Source organism: Silurus meridionalis, chromosome 4 (assembly GCF_014805685.1).
Source record: "Silurus meridionalis isolate SWU-2019-XX chromosome 4, ASM1480568v1, whole genome shotgun sequence".
NCBI classification, from domain to species: Eukaryota; Metazoa; Chordata; class Actinopteri; order Siluriformes; family Siluridae; genus Silurus; species Silurus meridionalis.
The window spans coordinates 7047493-7062685 of record NC_060887.1 but is presented as its reverse complement, the minus strand read 5'-3'; the positions used below and the strand labels follow the sequence as shown (position 1 = coordinate 7062685).

General features: G+C 46.5%; 2 protein-coding genes across 7 annotated transcripts in view; both read left to right on the top strand.

Annotated features, from left to right (window-relative positions):
• On the top strand, window positions 1-4437 carry ca14 (carbonic anhydrase XIV). Of its 5 annotated transcripts, none has more exons than XM_046847837.1 (11): window positions 1-260; window positions 695-715; window positions 1615-1794; window positions 2018-2133; window positions 2285-2380; window positions 2591-2657; window positions 2918-3075; window positions 3266-3383; window positions 3514-3537; window positions 3690-3774; window positions 4276-4437. In XM_046847837.1, exons 1-11 carry the CDS (start codon window positions 188-190, stop codon window positions 4361-4363), a joined length of 1026 nt encoding a protein of 341 aa, XP_046703793.1. In that variant the 5' UTR covers window positions 1-187; the 3' UTR covers window positions 4364-4437. The 5 variants fall into 5 exon arrangements, with proteins under 5 accessions (XP_046703793.1, XP_046703795.1, XP_046703794.1 ...); XM_046847838.1 differs by having other exon boundaries at window positions 2-260; window positions 2045-2133; XM_046847834.1 differs by having other exon boundaries at window positions 2-260; window positions 2018-2190.
• Window positions 4438-5730: 1293 nt separating this feature from the next.
• Window positions 5731-15193, top strand: part of taf2 (TAF2 RNA polymerase II, TATA box binding protein (TBP)-associated factor) — a 9920-nt gene continuing 457 nt past the window's right edge. The window contains exons 1-26 of one of the 2 annotated variants that reach the window (XM_046847832.1): window positions 5731-5973; window positions 6170-6224; window positions 7851-8011; window positions 8209-8327; window positions 8429-8570; window positions 8716-8947; window positions 9435-9619; window positions 9702-9815; window positions 9988-10087; window positions 10165-10250; window positions 10334-10469; window positions 10593-10747; window positions 10864-10978; window positions 11069-11178; window positions 11418-11483; window positions 11781-12033; window positions 12110-12250; window positions 12340-12450; window positions 12559-12752; window positions 12961-13100; window positions 13257-13326; window positions 13426-13535; window positions 13724-13926; window positions 14224-14406; window positions 14560-14662; window positions 14860-15193. The exon at window positions 14860-15193 is cut by the window's right edge and continues 457 nt beyond it. In XM_046847832.1, the coding sequence (XP_046703788.1) occupies window positions 5924-5973; window positions 6170-6224; window positions 7851-8011; window positions 8209-8327; window positions 8429-8570; window positions 8716-8947; window positions 9435-9619; window positions 9702-9815; window positions 9988-10087; window positions 10165-10250; window positions 10334-10469; window positions 10593-10747; window positions 10864-10978; window positions 11069-11178; window positions 11418-11483; window positions 11781-12033; window positions 12110-12250; window positions 12340-12450; window positions 12559-12752; window positions 12961-13100; window positions 13257-13326; window positions 13426-13535; window positions 13724-13926; window positions 14224-14406; window positions 14560-14662; window positions 14860-15137 (3612 nt within the window). In that variant the 5' untranslated portion in view covers window positions 5731-5923 and the 3' untranslated portion in view covers window positions 15138-15193. The remainder of the gene's footprint in view (window positions 5974-6169; window positions 6225-7850; window positions 8012-8208; window positions 8328-8428; window positions 8571-8715; window positions 8948-9434; window positions 9620-9701; window positions 9816-9987; window positions 10088-10164; window positions 10251-10333; window positions 10470-10592; window positions 10748-10863; window positions 10979-11068; window positions 11179-11417; window positions 11484-11780; window positions 12034-12109; window positions 12251-12339; window positions 12451-12558; window positions 12753-12960; window positions 13101-13256; window positions 13327-13425; window positions 13536-13723; window positions 13927-14223; window positions 14407-14559; window positions 14663-14859) is intronic. The other variant, XM_046847833.1, reaches the window with a different exon arrangement.

Below are 15193 nucleotides of genomic sequence, written 5' to 3'. Positions count from 1 at the left end.
CGTCAAACACATTTTTGTCAGAGGCCAGCACTGGGCACATGTTCTCACACTCGTTTCCCACATTACATCTTCACTGTATGATCCTTCTCTCTGTCTACATCCCCAGACGTCAACCTTCATCCAGACGAATATCTTTTTCTTTCCCCGGTGGATTGAGGGTAACTTCCAGGAACCCTGATGATACACCATGGACCTGGTCGGCTGGCTTGATGTGGCTATTTTGCTTTCACTGTTGCAGTGCATCAAAGGCACAGGGACAGGTGAGTTCAGAATTCCAATAAACTGTGATCTATTGGTCAATTCCTCTCCTCCTAACGGATTCGTTTCCAATTATTCGCAGAACCAAATATATTTTGTGTGCATAACAATAAATTGCGTAACCTACAAGCCAACATTCATGAGGACCTGGTAAGAGGATCATGCTAAGACTAAGCATTTTGGGAAAGAAAACAATCCTGTTTAAGGGACCCAATAATCGGAAACATTTATGGCTTTGATTCTGTGCTGTTCTCCTGTAAATCTTCACTTCGCTAGTTTAGGTGTGATGACTGGGCAGGTCATTCCATGATACTACGCATACATAAATACTATGTATTTGTTAATCTGGCACTGATAGTTACTGAAATTATGATATGTAAATGAGACTGACACCTTTTTTTTTTTTTTTTTTTTTTGCTTTTCGTTTGATCTTCAGCCAAGCAATGGACCTATGCAGGTAAGAAAGCATTTTACTACTTTCATCCATGATTCTGTAACAAACGAGACTCAAATGAGAAGTTAGGATCCACTCTGAATAGGGGATGAATGCTGAATAATGCTTTTGTGTCCAAATGAACAGTACAGCTTGTGTGTGTGTGTGTGTGTGTGTGTATGTGTGTGTGTTGGCAACCATGCATCACCTCATTAATAGTGCATGATTAAGCCCTGAGCTACCGTTTCATAATGACCTTATTCGACGCACACAAGACCACACGTAAGATTGCACCAAATAAACTGATGCATATTTTCACAGAGAGAAAAACATTTTATCGTGAGCTCGAGCCACTTATCCGCTTATCCCCTCAATTTAGTTATTGTTTTCTCTGAAGTTTCCTCCAGGTTCTCCGGTTTCCTCCTTTTCCCACAGGGCAGCGGGAGGTGTTGTGATGGTTGTCGTTGCACCACGGACACTATAAAGTGCGACACCTGTTCAGGTTCGCACGTGGCACGTGCTCATGTATGAGCTTAAACTCGTGTAAAAGCACCGCTGCCACCATTGTTTCATTGTGTCGTTTACTCACAACAGAGACAACGCAAATAAAATGTACTTTTAAAAATGGGTCTTAAACGGGGAATCCGCGACCCCTAGGGAGTCTGCGGCGGTACTGCAGGGAGTCCTCTAATGTTGAATCACATCATTTTTATTTAAAACGTTTTTTTTTAAATAAAGATTGGTAAAAACAGCTAGGATTGAAATATTGAACTGCAAATATACTCGACTTATTACGTTCAAGTTCGATTACAATTAATGCTGAAATGTATACGTATAACAATGTATGAAGCTGCAAATCTGTTCAAATAAAAAACTGTGAACAAATGAATAAATTGTGATTTGAATTGCAAACATTCTCTCAGGTGCTGCAGGTCAGTCTGAATGGCCAGTTTTGTTCCACGAGTGTGGAGGGTCGTCTCAGTCCCCCATCAACGTAGACACTTCGGAAACTCGGTACGACCCATCCCTTCCTGAGATACGGCCGCTGGGATATGAGCAGTATGGCCACGAACCCTTCACACTCTCCAACGACGGCCACACGGGTAAAATCCATGCCGGAAAAAGACACATAATGTGGTCACTTTATTGTTGTTTGCGTTATTGTCCACAGTCCTCTACCTTCTTTCACACACAAACCTCTTTATTACAGTCTCCTCTAGAAGTTTTTAATGTGTTTTCCGATCCAGAGTCCAATGCCTTAACCACCTCCTCACCTTCTAAAATGTCTTTTTACATGCGTAAAAGTCTTTGGTTATTGTCTTTCAGAGTCTTTTTCTCGCTCCTTTTTGGCAGTGATGATCCTGTTGCCAAGCTGGATGGGTTTGGCCGGGTTGCCATGGCAATTTAGTGCTCTTCAGCTCCACCTGCATTGGGGGAATGGAGTAAGTTTGGCTACGGGAAGCGAGCACACAGTCGATGAACAGAGTGCTTCTGCAGAGGTGTGCATGCTTACATAAAAGGATAAAAAAAACTATTGCTTTTTATAATGCAATTTCTCTCCCCCTCCTTCGTCCTTGTTGTCTTCCTCCACAGCTCCATGTTGTGCATTATAACTCTGCATTGTATTCCAACGTCACTGGAGCCAAAACTCGAGAAAACGGACTGGCCGTTCTTGCGGTTCTTATCGAGGTGTGTGGCATCACGAACCATTTATTCACTTCGTTTCCTAAATGAGAAAATAAAAAGCGGTAGAATTCTTGTGAGCAGCTCGTGAGTTCAAATCCCAGCACCGCTAAGCTCCTCCTCCAGTCACGACTAATAAAACTCTCTTGCGTTCACTATCTTGGGATAAAAAGTCAACAAAATATGCTAACGTTTTATTTTCTGTCACTCTGCTAGGCAGGTGAGGAGACCAATCAGGCATACGCTAACATCTTGAACTACCTAAATCGCATCAGGTACGCAGGTGAGGAAATGTGAGTACGCTTGTGGATTATTTTATATATAAAACATTGTAGGTTGACTTCAGCTAGTCTGCCTTACTGACTTTAGCGAATCGTTTCTGCCTCATTTGCATATTGATCGGCTGTGAGATTTGGATGGTACGATCCAAACGTGTGTACGCGAGTGTGGTCAATGTGTTCGTCCAGGCGGGAAGAAATGAAAAAGAAGAAATGGTGTGCACTCAATACCACCATCTGTGTTTGTTCTTGGTATGGCCCTTAGGTCAGAGTACGCTTATCCCGGCGTTTGATGTGAGAACCCTGCTCCCGAAAGATCTGAGCCGTTATTTCCGCTACAGTGGCTCGCTCACTACTCCTCCCTGCCACCAGAGTGTGATGTGGACTGTCTTTGATGAGAAGGTCAAGGTCTCTTTCTCCCAGGTACTATTATTATTGCTATTATTATTCCTGAGGTTTCAACTATATATAGCAGACGCAGTCCACAGTGACATCAGACAACGTTTCTCCAGAACCCAGGTGCTACATAACAGAACACAGAGCTACATACTCTCTCTCTCTCTCTCTCTCTCTCTCTTTCTCTCTCTCTCTGTCTCTCTCTCTCTCTCTGCAGTTGCTGAAGTTGGAGACAGTGCTGTACTCTGATTCTGCCGAACGCAATCCACTCCAGGACAACTATCGCACCATACAACCACTCAACAATAGGACAGTGCTTTCTTCTTTCGTCCCTGGTGAGAGAGAGGGATTACATTTTTGTGATGTCATCATTTTACCCCGATCACTAACATTGTGCGTTCGGCGTGCGTTGTTGAAACGATACATCCGTAATCCTGATGGTGATCTTTTCTTTCCTCTCTCTAGTTTCTGCAAACATCTACACTGCTGGTAGGAAAAGAAGAGTTTATGTCGCTGCCCTACATATGTCTTTATTTAAACTGCATTTATTGTCATGTGCACACTTGTAAGCAAAATATGTGCGTGTGTGTGTGTGTGTGTGTGTGTGTGTGTGTGTGTGTGTGTGTGTGTGTGTGAGACAGGTAAAATCTCAGCTATTGTAACAGGCGGTCTGTGTGGGTGTGTAGGCTTGGCCTTGATTCTTTACTTCATCATAAAGGCAATTCGGTAAGAAACTCTGCTCTAGGGTTATAGTGGTCCTCTGCCTCACAAAAATCTGAGTGGGACCTCAACAATATCCCCAAACTACAGCCCCGACATGTGGAATGGCCCTCTGAACAATGACAGGGACATATCTGATCATATCTGGTTGTCTTTCAAGCTAAAAAAGTCCCATAGAACCTATTAATCGATAGTTTTTCCGGGTTTTGCTTTCCGCTGTCGCTACGAGAGCGGCCACTAGAGGCGAATCCCTGACACCACGTGCTGTTTGTTTTTACATGCGAGACTGCTCGCTGCATGGAGAGCGCTATATTATATTTTCATATTTCTTTCTTTCAGCACATTTTCATCAATCAGTACTATTTCTTTGTGTTATAAAGTTCAGTACTATTTTTTTTACATTTTTTACATTTTACATTTTTACATGGAGTGTTTGTTTTTTACAATGTTTTGCCTAAAAAGAAAGTATTTTATTGCAATTTGTTTGAATTATTTTCTATTTTTTAGCACTAAAGACACCGCCAGGGATGTAGCATTGAGGACAACCTCTGACGCTGGGACAAATGAAGAGGCCACTCCACAGTCCAAACCATGACCTTCCACATCTGAACTTTCACAGTCTGCCTCTACTGGCCATTCGGTCAAACCCTAAATACGCATCCATTTATAGATGTATATCTGTACACACACTAGAGGTCAACCGATAGTGGATTTTACCTGTAACGAGTAATAAGTAATAATAATAATAATAATAATATAAAAAAACCTTTAAATAATTTATGAAATGTGGAAAAACTTAACTAGTCCTGCTAAACAACTGCAGATGTTTCAAGTATAACATAGCAAAGTTTTAGTTCTATTCTGATATTTAAAGATAAGAATATAATGGAAAAAGCAGAGCTGATGTGCATGGTGTCCACTGAATCTCCTCTTCTTGGCTTTATAACCTAGCATGTCCACAAACAGCACGTGGCATCAGAGATTCGCCTCTAGAGGCCGCTCTCGTACTTGACCTTCTCAGATGCAACCCGAAAAAACTATCCTTATGGATTTTCGCCATTAAATCGGTCGACCTCTAATACACACAAACATCGTTTAGCCATGACATTAAATGCACTGACTGATCTGACAGGGTTATGGACCTTCTTCGCAAGGTCAGGAAGAAATCTCCAACTTGTGAAGAGAAACGAATGCTAACAGAGGATTTTTCAATAAAAATTGAAGTGCAAAATTGACCCTTCATGTTTCTTCTGCGGATCTGAGGATGAATCTGATCTCCTTCTTATCTTTGTACTTGAAGTTTTTTTGGGGGTCTTTGTTGGCGTTTTCACATCTCAGAGTTTCTCTATTTACATTTATATTACTTATTTGGCTTTCGAGCGACATTTTTCGTAAAATCTTTTGATATTTTTACAATTTCACAATATTTGCATTGTTGTGTATAATTTCAAGTTTAATAAAAAATAAAAATAAATAAATAATAAACATTTATATTTACTTAATAAAAGTATAATAATAATTATTATTATTACCATAACAACAATAATACTTATACTAAATAATATTTATAAATAAATAATAATTTGTTTATTTATATATATATATATATATATATATATATATATATATATATATATTTATAAATAAATAATTATATATATATATATATATATATATATATATATATATATATATATATATATATTTATTTATTTATTTATTTATTTATTTATTTATAAAATTCCCGGATGAGAGGACGACATCTGATTCGTCGCCTCATAACTGAAAAACAAATACATCTTAAAGTTTGATGTTTTGGGGATTTTTTCATGTTAAAATTATCACATTTATTACACACAATTATTAAACATTTTATAAGTCACACGTCACAAACCAGAAGTGCGAGTCATAAATCCTTCCGGGTTGAAGCGGTGCGTCTTCCGGTGTTTTCCGCGGGAGGTCAAAGGTTTTGAAGAAAATGTCTGCTGTGGGTTTGGAGCGAGTCCGTGTGGGGTTCAGTGTTCCGGGCGAAACGAGTCCAGAATAGAAGTCCAGAATTAACCGGGTCTTTATGTCAGTGCTATAAATCGGTACTTCCGGGAGAACGCGCCCGGTGTCTCAGGAACCCATCCGGACGGAACCAAACAGCTCGATAATGAACCGCAAGAAGGACAAAGGATTCGAGAGTCCGCGACCGTATAAACTATAAGTCTCATTATATTCTATACTTATAAACTATGATTATTATTATAGTTACATAGTTATAAACTATTATTATCACTATAGTAATTTACTTCTAAACTGTAAATAAAAAGTCGCAGTGCGCATGCGCAGTGGAGTACATTTGGATTTCCGGATTAGTGATGTGTTGTTTTAACGGCTTTTGTGTTTCCTCCTGTACAACCCACCAGGTGGTGTGTATCAACAACATCAACTTCCAGCGGAAGTCCGTCATTGTGAGTAGTGTTTCCCTTTGAGTGTTGGACTGGAGGGCTGAGTGTTGGACTGGAGGGCTGAGTGTTAGACTGGAGGGCTGAGTGTTAGACTGGAGGGCTGAGTGTTGGACTGGAGGGCTGAGTGTTGGACTGGAGGGCTGAGTGTTAGACTGGTGGGCTGAGTGTTGGACTGGTGGGCTGAGTGTTGGACTGGAGGCTGAGTGTTGGACTGGAGGGCTGAGTGTTGGACTGGAGGGCTGAGTGTTGGACTGGAGGGCTGAGTGTTAGACTGGAGGGCTGAGTGTTAGACTGGAGGGCTGAGTGTTAGACTGGAGGGCTGAGTGTTAGACTGGTGGGCTGAGTGTTGGACTGAGGGCTGAGTGTTAGACTGGTGGGCTGAGTGTTAGACTGGTGGGCTGAGTGTTGGACTGGAGGGCTGAGTGTTGGACTGGAGGGCTGAGTGTTGGACTGGTGGGCTGAGTGTCGGACTGGTGGGCTGAGTGTCGGACTGGTGGGCTGAGTGTCGGACTGGTGGGCTGAGTGTCGGACTGGAGGGCTGAGTGTCGGACTGGAGGGCTGAGTGTCGGACTGGAGGGCTGAGTGTCGGACTGGAGGGCTGAGAGATGTTTTGGACTGGAGGGCTGAGAGATGTTTTGGACCGGTGGGCTGAGAGATGTTTTGGACCGGTGGGCTGAGAGATGTGTTGGACCGGTGGGCTGAGAGATGTGTTGGACCGGTGGGCTGAGAGATGTGTTGGACCGGTGGGCTGAGAGATGTGTTGGACGGTGGGCTGAGAGATGTTGGACGGTGGGCTGAGATGTGATGGACCGTGGGCTGAGAGATGTGATGGACCGTGGGCTGAGTGATGTGTTGGACCGTGGGCTGAGTGATGTGTTGGACCGGTGGGCTGAGTGATGTTTTGGACCGGTGGGCTGAGAGATGTTTTGGACCGGTGGGCTGAGTGATGTGTTGGACCGGTGGGCTGAGTGATGTGTTGGACCGGTGGGCTGAGAGATGTGTTGGACCGGTGGGCTGAGAGATGTGTTGGACCGGTGGGCTGAGTGATGTGTTGGACCGGTGGGCTGAGTGATGTGTTGGACCGGTGGGCTGAGATGTGTTGGACCGTGGGCTGAGAGATGTGTTGGACCGGTGGGCTGAGAGATGTGTTGGACCGGTGGGCTGAGAGATGTTGGACGGTGGGCTGAGAGATGTTGGACCGGTGGGCTGAGAGATGTGATGGACCGGTGGGCTGAGAGATGTGATGGACCGGTGGGCTGAGTGATGTGATGGACCGGTGGGCTGAGTGATGTGTTGGACCGGTGGGCTGAGTGATGTTTTGGACCGGTGGGCTGAGAGATGTTTTGGACCGGTGGGCTGAGTGATGTGTTGGACCGGTGGGCTGAGTGATGTGTTGGACCGGTGGGCTGAGATGTGTTGGACCGGTGGGCTGAGAGATGTGTTGGACCGGTGGGCTGAGTGATGTGTTGGACCGGTGGGCTGAGTGATGTGTTGGACCGGTGGGCTGAGAGATGTGTTGGACCGGTGGGCTGAGAGATGTGTTGGACCGGTGGGCTGAGAGATGTGTTGGACCGGTGGGCTGAGAGATGTGTTGGACCGGTGGGCTGATTTTAACTGTGTTTAAATCAGGGCTACGTGGAGCTGACCATCTTCCCCAACGTGGTGAACCTGAATCGCATCAAGCTAAACAGCAAGCAGTGCCGCATTTACAGGGTGCGAGTGAACGAGTTGGAAGCTCCCTTCAGTTACAACGACCCCACGCTGGAGGTCTGCCACCACGAGTCCAAGCAGTAAGCATTGCATTTTTATACATTTACACGCTGGTGTTCATGGACATTTTCGGATTAAAGAAAATGTACCTTTTTACCGTGGATCAACATGAAACTCACATCTCCAGATCTGGCGGCAGCCTTGTGTTTCCTAAATAAAAAACGATTATCGGCTTGTCATCAGAAAACATCTCGTTGTTCTAACGTGCACCTTGCAGGCGGAACCTGAACTATTTCTCCAGCGCCTATGCTGCAGCGGTGAGCGCTGTGGATCCGGACGCAGGAAATGGAGAGCTGTGTATTAAAGTTCCTGCTGAGCTGTGGAAGCAGGGGGACGGTGAGCTTGCAGCATTTTCAGCACTTCTGCGACAGCACGGTGAAAACGCTGCCGAGCGACAAAGTGCAAACGTGTTTGTCTCTTTCTCTTCGTCTGATCAGAGATGAAGGTGCTGAAGGTGTATATCGAGTTCTCGCTGGACCAGCCGAAGGGAGGGCTGCACTTCGTCGTACCGGACATGGAGGGCAGCATGGCCGAGAAAGGAGCGCACGTGTTCTCCTGCGGATACCAGAATTCCACACGGTAAGCGTTTCTAAAAGCTTGCGGGTTGCCAGGTTTCAGCACATTATTTTCCTAAATTAGTAAATCAGGATTAAACGTGGCACGAAATGTTCGATGAGCACACGTGCAGAACAGTGCGCCCGGTGTAAACGTGTGTGACGTGCAGGTTCTGGTTCCCCTGCGTGGACTCGTACTCGGAGCTGTGCACCTGGAAGCTGGAGTTCACAGTGGACGCCTCCATGGTGGCGGTGTCCTGCGGCGACCTCATGGAGACCATCTACACCCACGACATGCGCAAAAAGACGTTCCACTACGTGCTGCCGATCCCGACCGCCGCCCCAAACATCTCGCTGGCAGTGGGGCCGTTCGAGATCCTCGTAGACCCCTACATGCACGAGGTGGGAGACCGAAGCACAGCTGTTTGTTATTTAGTACATATTGTTTATATACGTTTGTTTATATTTTACGGTGGAAAATAATCCAAAATCCGGCATTCAAAACCGTCCGTGTGGAAACACAGCAAAAGTTGAGTTTGGTGTCGGAGACGTAGTAAAATAAGAAAACGAATATTATTATTTTACTTCCACGTTTCACCACTAGATGGCGATCTGTAGCTGATGTTAACTACGACTATTGGCACGCTTTCCGAAATTGCGTGGAGGTCGATGAACTTTATTCAGGAAAACTCTTTCAATACCAAAGTGATCCCAAAGCTCCATATTACTTCTCAAACACTTAAGTTTCCAAAGGACGTGGACACCTGACCTTTATCGTTTAGTCTCCATTTGCTGTTCGTCAGGGGATGGAGTCTGGTGAACGTGTCTAGTGCAGCTCTAATATTCTGTATTGTGTGTGTGTGTGTGTGTGTGTGTGTGTGTGTTGCAGGTGACTCATTTCTGCCTGCCTCAGCTGTTGCCGCTCCTCAAACACACCATGTCTTATCTACACGAGGTGTTCGAGTTCTACGAGGAAATCCTGACCTGCCGCTACCCGTACTCCTGCTTCAAGACGGTGTTCGTGGACGAGGCCTACGTGCAGGTCTCCTCCTTCGCCTCCATGAGCATTTTTAGGTGAGGGAGCAGGAAATCTGAGATCTTTTGTGCGCTATTTTGAAGAATTGTGTGTTTGAAGAATTGTGTCCTCCTTTTTCAGTACTAACCTGCTGCACAGCGGAATGATTATCGACCAGACTCCGGTGACGCGCCGCTGTCTGGCACAGGGCCTCGCACAACAGTTCTTCGGCTGCTTCATCTCACGCATGTCATGGTGAGCGCTCGCCGAGCACTCGCAGAGACGGATGTTGTGTTGATGTTGTTTAGTCTACACAGGCACACGTCTGGTCCAGGATTCGTTCCACTGTAACGCATTATAATCACTTTTAGAGCTATTTTTGGACAGAATGCAGCTTCGTTAACGTCCTCGTCTCTCCGGCCTGCAGGTCTGACGAATGGGTGTTGAAAGGCATCTCCGGGTACATCTACGGCCTCTACCTGAAAAAAACCTTCGGAGTCAACGAGTATCGCCACTGGATCAGAGAGGTGAGGAGAAAAAAAACAAACACGAGCCTTCAAAAGGCAAGAAACATCTCAGGCATTGACGGAAATGTTTCGGACAGGAGCTGGACAGGATCGTGGAGTACGAGCTGAAAACCGGAGGCGTCCTCCTGCACCCCGCGTTCGCCACCGGAAAAGAAAAAGACAGGTTCGTAAAATCCATCCATCCAATAACATCAATGCGTTCTTACGATTTCGTCGGGTCACATGGTATGCGTCTGCTTGTTGCAGCCCGACTTCGCACCTGCATTTCTCCATCAAGCACGCTCACACGCTTTGCTGGGACTACTACAAAATGTTCCAGTGCAAGGCGCACCTGGTCATGAGGCTGATCGAGAACCGGATCAGTATGGAGTTCATGCTGCAGGTAACGAAATATCAACACGCACATACACCGGTCCTGTCCATCGCAGAGCTTCAACCCGGTGGTCGGCAGCGGTACTGCATGCGGTGCACTAATGAATGTTGAACTGCATTGTTCGTTCCTCAGGTGTTCAACAAGTTGCTGAGCCTGGCCAGCACGGCTTCATCTCAGAAGTACCAGTCGCACATGTGGAGCCAGATGCTCCTGTCCACCTCAGGGTTCCTCAAGTCTATTTCCAACGTGTCGGGGAAGGACATTGCACCTTTGATCAAGCAGTGGGTGTATCCTTTCCATGGCATGTGCAGGGTGTGGAGAAGATTCTGCAGACTGTAATAAAGTCAGCTTAACTTGCATGGTCCTTCCTGGTTACGTCGTTTCCTCAGCACTGTGCTTACAGAGATCAGAGTGGGGTGGTGAAGTTCTTTGGGACCTTTGCCTTCAACAGGAAAAGGAACGTTCTGGAGCTGGAGATCCGCCAGGATTACATGTCCTCGGGCACGCAGAAATACGTGGTAAGTCCACGCATATTGATGCGTATGAAAATGAAAAAAAGATCTACTGCAATTTATTGAAGAAAAAAAAACGTGTCAATTTCAAAACAGGGACCCATCAAGGTGACTGTTCAAGAGCTGGATGGATCCTTCAACCACATGCTGCAGATCGAGGAGAACAGCCTGAAGCATGACATTCCCTGTCATTCCAAAAGCAGGAGGTATTCTTTGTTGTATTTAGCATTGCATGATGCGCCAAATCGGTGAAAGGTGTCAGTTCAGTGACTTCTTTTGATATTCGTTGGTATTCTGTTCTGTAGACGGTGAAGTTTTCACAGTTTGATGTTGAACATTATTCTATAATTGTAAAAACAGTATTTTATTATTTTTCCCGCAGTTTTTTGAGACCATTAAATTCAAAGTTTATTATTATTATTTCATCTTATTTATTTTTTTTAAGGAACAAGAAGAAGAAAATCCCACTGATGAACGGTGAAGAGGTTGACATGGACCTGTCAGCGATGGAGTAAGACTTTTCATTGCTCTTCAACAGTCTAATAAGTTCTGAGCAGATCACGATCCAGACGGATGACGTGGTCACTACGTGCCGCTCGGTAGATTCCGGCTACTCGCACCGTGCTGGAAATACGACTTGTTTTTTATGAAAAAACGCTAAAGAATCCACAGCTCCTGCATACAAGGATATGAATTCTTTAGCGTTTTATGTCCGGATTTCCGGAGAATTCCGCATGAATGTAAAAAAATTGGATACGATTACTTCAATTCGGTACAATCGGTAAGACGTGTCCCTGTGTCCTTTCAGTGCCGACTCGCCCCTGCTGTGGATCCGGATCGACCCGGACATGTCGGTGCTCCGGAAGGTGGACCTGGCGCAGGCCGACTTCATGTGGCAGTACCAGCTGCGCTACGAGCGAGACGTGGTGGCGCAGGAGGAGGCGATCGTGGCGCTGGAGAAATTCCCCACGGCGGCGTCTCGCCTCGCCCTCACCGACATCCTGGAGCACGAGCAGTGCTTCTACAAAGTGCGCATGCAGGCCTGCTTCTGCCTGGCCAAGGTAAGGAGACGCACACGACGCCTTCGTAGAACTTCAAAACGGCCCGATCGAAACCCAACGCGACTCATTTTTGCAGATCGCCAACTCCATGGTGAGCACATGGCAAGGTCCTCCAGCCATGAAGTCCCTCTTCACACGCATGTTCTGCTGCAAGAGTTGCCCCAACATCGTCAAGACCAACAACTTCCTTAACTTCCAGAGCTACTTCCTGCAAAAGGTGACGTTTGTGACCGGATTCCCGTACGACACGTCGCCCTCAAGGCCATGCTTTGATTTCTTTCTCTTCTCTTTAATAAATATTATTAGACCATGCCAGTGGCGATGGCGTTGCTCCGAGACGTGCAGAACCTCTGTCCCAAAGAGGTGCTGAACTTCATCCTGGACCTCATCAAGTACAACGATAACGCGAAGAACAAGGTGAGACCTTCGGCTTCCTCCGTAAACACCGTGTCTTGTTATCGCCATCTATTGGAAGAACTTGGAACTGCACGTTCATCGTAAGCACTCAGACGCTTCTTGTATCAGTTTTCAGATAATTACTACCGCGCCGACCTGATCAAAGCCCTGACGAACTCCTTAACGCCGGCCATCAGCATCAGTAACGAGGTGCGGACGGTGGACAGCCTGAACGCCGACGTCAAACTCATCCTGGAGGAAGTGACCCGCTACCTCAACATGGAGAAGCTGCTGCCGAGCTACAGAAACACCATCACCGTCAGGTACACAGACACGAGGACCTGCCGACAGCAGTACCTGAGTTTAATCCCCCTAGTGAAACATCTCCCCAGAAGGGTGGAGCTCATTATCACAGACTAAACGTGGAGTGAGATGTTCGAATCTCTAATCTTAGAGTCAGGTGTCCACATACTCTTTGTCCATACTGTTTTATTTCTTCTGAAAGAGTCAAATAGGTTTTCTCTGTTGCAGGTGCCTGAGGGCCATCAGGATGCTGCAGAAGAACGGCCACATACCCAGCGACCCGACTCTGTTCAAAACCTATTCGGAATACGGTCATTTCGTGGACGTGCGGGTCGCCGCGCTCGAGGCCGTGGTCGACTACACCAGAGGTTTTCCTTTTTATTCCCGAAACTTTGTTAGCGCTAATAAATAGGTCAGACGTACGTCTCGGTGACGTCTGAAACGTCACATGATCACCCAGGTGTTTCACCCAGGCCTTGTATAACCTGGTGTGTGTGTGTGTGTGTGTGTGTGTGTTTTGCCAGTCGACAGGAGCGCTGAGGAGTTCCAATGGCTCCTAGACATGGTCCAGAACGATCCTGTGCCTTACATGAGGTCTGTGACTGTACATCTGAATATCTCTACAGCATCCCAGAACATTTTCGAATTATTTGCTCTTTAGCTGATTATATATTTTTTTTGTATGTAATGCAGACATAAGATTCTTAGCATGTTGTCCAAGAATCCACCATTCACCAAAGCTGCGGAGTCTCCTCTGTGCACCGAGGCTCTCGTGGACCAGCTGTGGAAGCTCATGAACTCTGGTAAGACCAGGGGGGATTTATTAGACCCACACTTGAGCATGGACACAGGCGGGGGTTCTGGGCTTGTTTCTGGAATCAGAAATGTGGGAGGAGAGTGGGGTGGGTTGTGGGAATTGGGACTGGAGCCACCACCGAGGCCAAGAAGGAATAAACAGCAAAAGGTTAACGCCTATATTGTCTTTTCCCAGGTACCTCCCATGACTGGCGTTTGCGCTGTGACGCTGTGAACCTCTACAACACTCTGTTCGGTCTGACCAGACCCTCGTGTCTGCCTCTGCCAGAACTCGGCCTCGTCCTCAATCTGAAGGAGAAGAAGGCCGTCCTGAACCCCACCATCAAATCGGATCAGGAGGGTCCCGAGCTCCTGCCCGAGATGGTCTTCACCAGCAGCGTGAGCACAGAAGTCTTTCTTCACTTCGGGCTGCGTTTAGACGTGACGACGTGCCACAATTGTCGCCTTTCAAATGTTCAGGGTTTTATCCAGTAGCTGCTTGTAATCTAAATCCGAGGTTGCCAGATATTTCCGAACGGGGCGCATCTGCTACCTTGAGTCAAACCTGGAAACAATGGGGGAATAGTAACTCTGAGATGATAAATAAATATTAATACAGTGAGATTTGGGGTCAGATGTAACGTGGTGTTACTATTACACTATATATAATATATAATATGCATGTGTTGTATCCAGGTGAAGGAGGAGCATGTGGTGATGGAGCCCGTTCTGGGTGGTCTCGCCCTCACTCCGCTGGGCCTGAAGAGGAAAGCAGAGACGCCTTTGGCTTCACCCCCCGAACCTGGGCAGGTGCTTCAGGACGAGCCAATGGCAAAAATAGCTCCCAAAAGCCGAGTGAGTTACTGCGGAATAAAGCCGGCGTGTCCCGTTAAAAACGTGTACCGCTTTTTAGTTCTGTTAACGTTTTTTTATAGAAGTTTAGCCTGTGGTGCGTCAATAATAAGGGTCCGTGGGGAAACGCGGTGCTCCAGGAATAATTTAGCTCTCTCTCTCTCGCTCTCTCTCGCTCAGTTTCCCATACCAGAGGATGAGGATATTGACATGGACACGGTTCATGACAGTCGAGCATTTATATACCATCACCTGAGCATGCTGGATAGACCATCAACACCAGGCAAGTTCTCAACTCAGCGAAACAAAACCGATCCAGATGTTTTTATTTATCTGGAGTTTCTTCTTCGTTGTCATCGTCGGTATTAAAACCTGTTTGCGAGTAGATTCAGTCTATGAACAAAAGTATTGGGACACCTGGATCTCCCAGCGGTTCCTCCTGAAACTAAATAAACCGTATCTAATCCCCCCCCTCCGCAGGTCGCGAACCCCCCGTGGTGGAACAGGCCGTTATTCCCATTCCGGCCACGCCGCTGCTTCCAACCTTCGCCAAGGAGGGCGCGTCTTCCTCTTTGTCGTCCAAGCACCACCACCATCACCACCACCACCACCACGAGCACAAGAAGAAGAAGAAGAAGCACAAACACAAGCACAAGCACAAACACAAGCACGAGAGCAAGGACCGGGAGAAGGAGCGCGACCTCCACAGCTTCGCTAACAGCCCCGCCAGCGGCCGCTCGCCCTCGGCCTCCGACTGACCCCCAGCTCCACCCGAACAAGCTTTTCTTCCTGATCAGTAGGAGAAACTCCACCT

Excerpts from the sequence above, each read along its gene's own strand:
- ca14 (XM_046847834.1), top strand. The coding sequence starts at position 188 with ATGGACCTGGTCGGCTGGCTTGATGTGGCTATTTTGCTTTCACTGTTG. Across the intron at positions 3,384-3,513 it reads GCTTTCTTCTTTCGTCCCTG|TTTCTGCAAACATCTACACT; the intron begins GTGAGAGAGAGG and ends TCCTCTCTCTAG. Across the intron at positions 3,538-3,689 it reads TGCAAACATCTACACTGCTG|GTAAAATCTCAGCTATTGTA; the intron begins GTAGGAAAAGAA and ends TGTGTGAGACAG.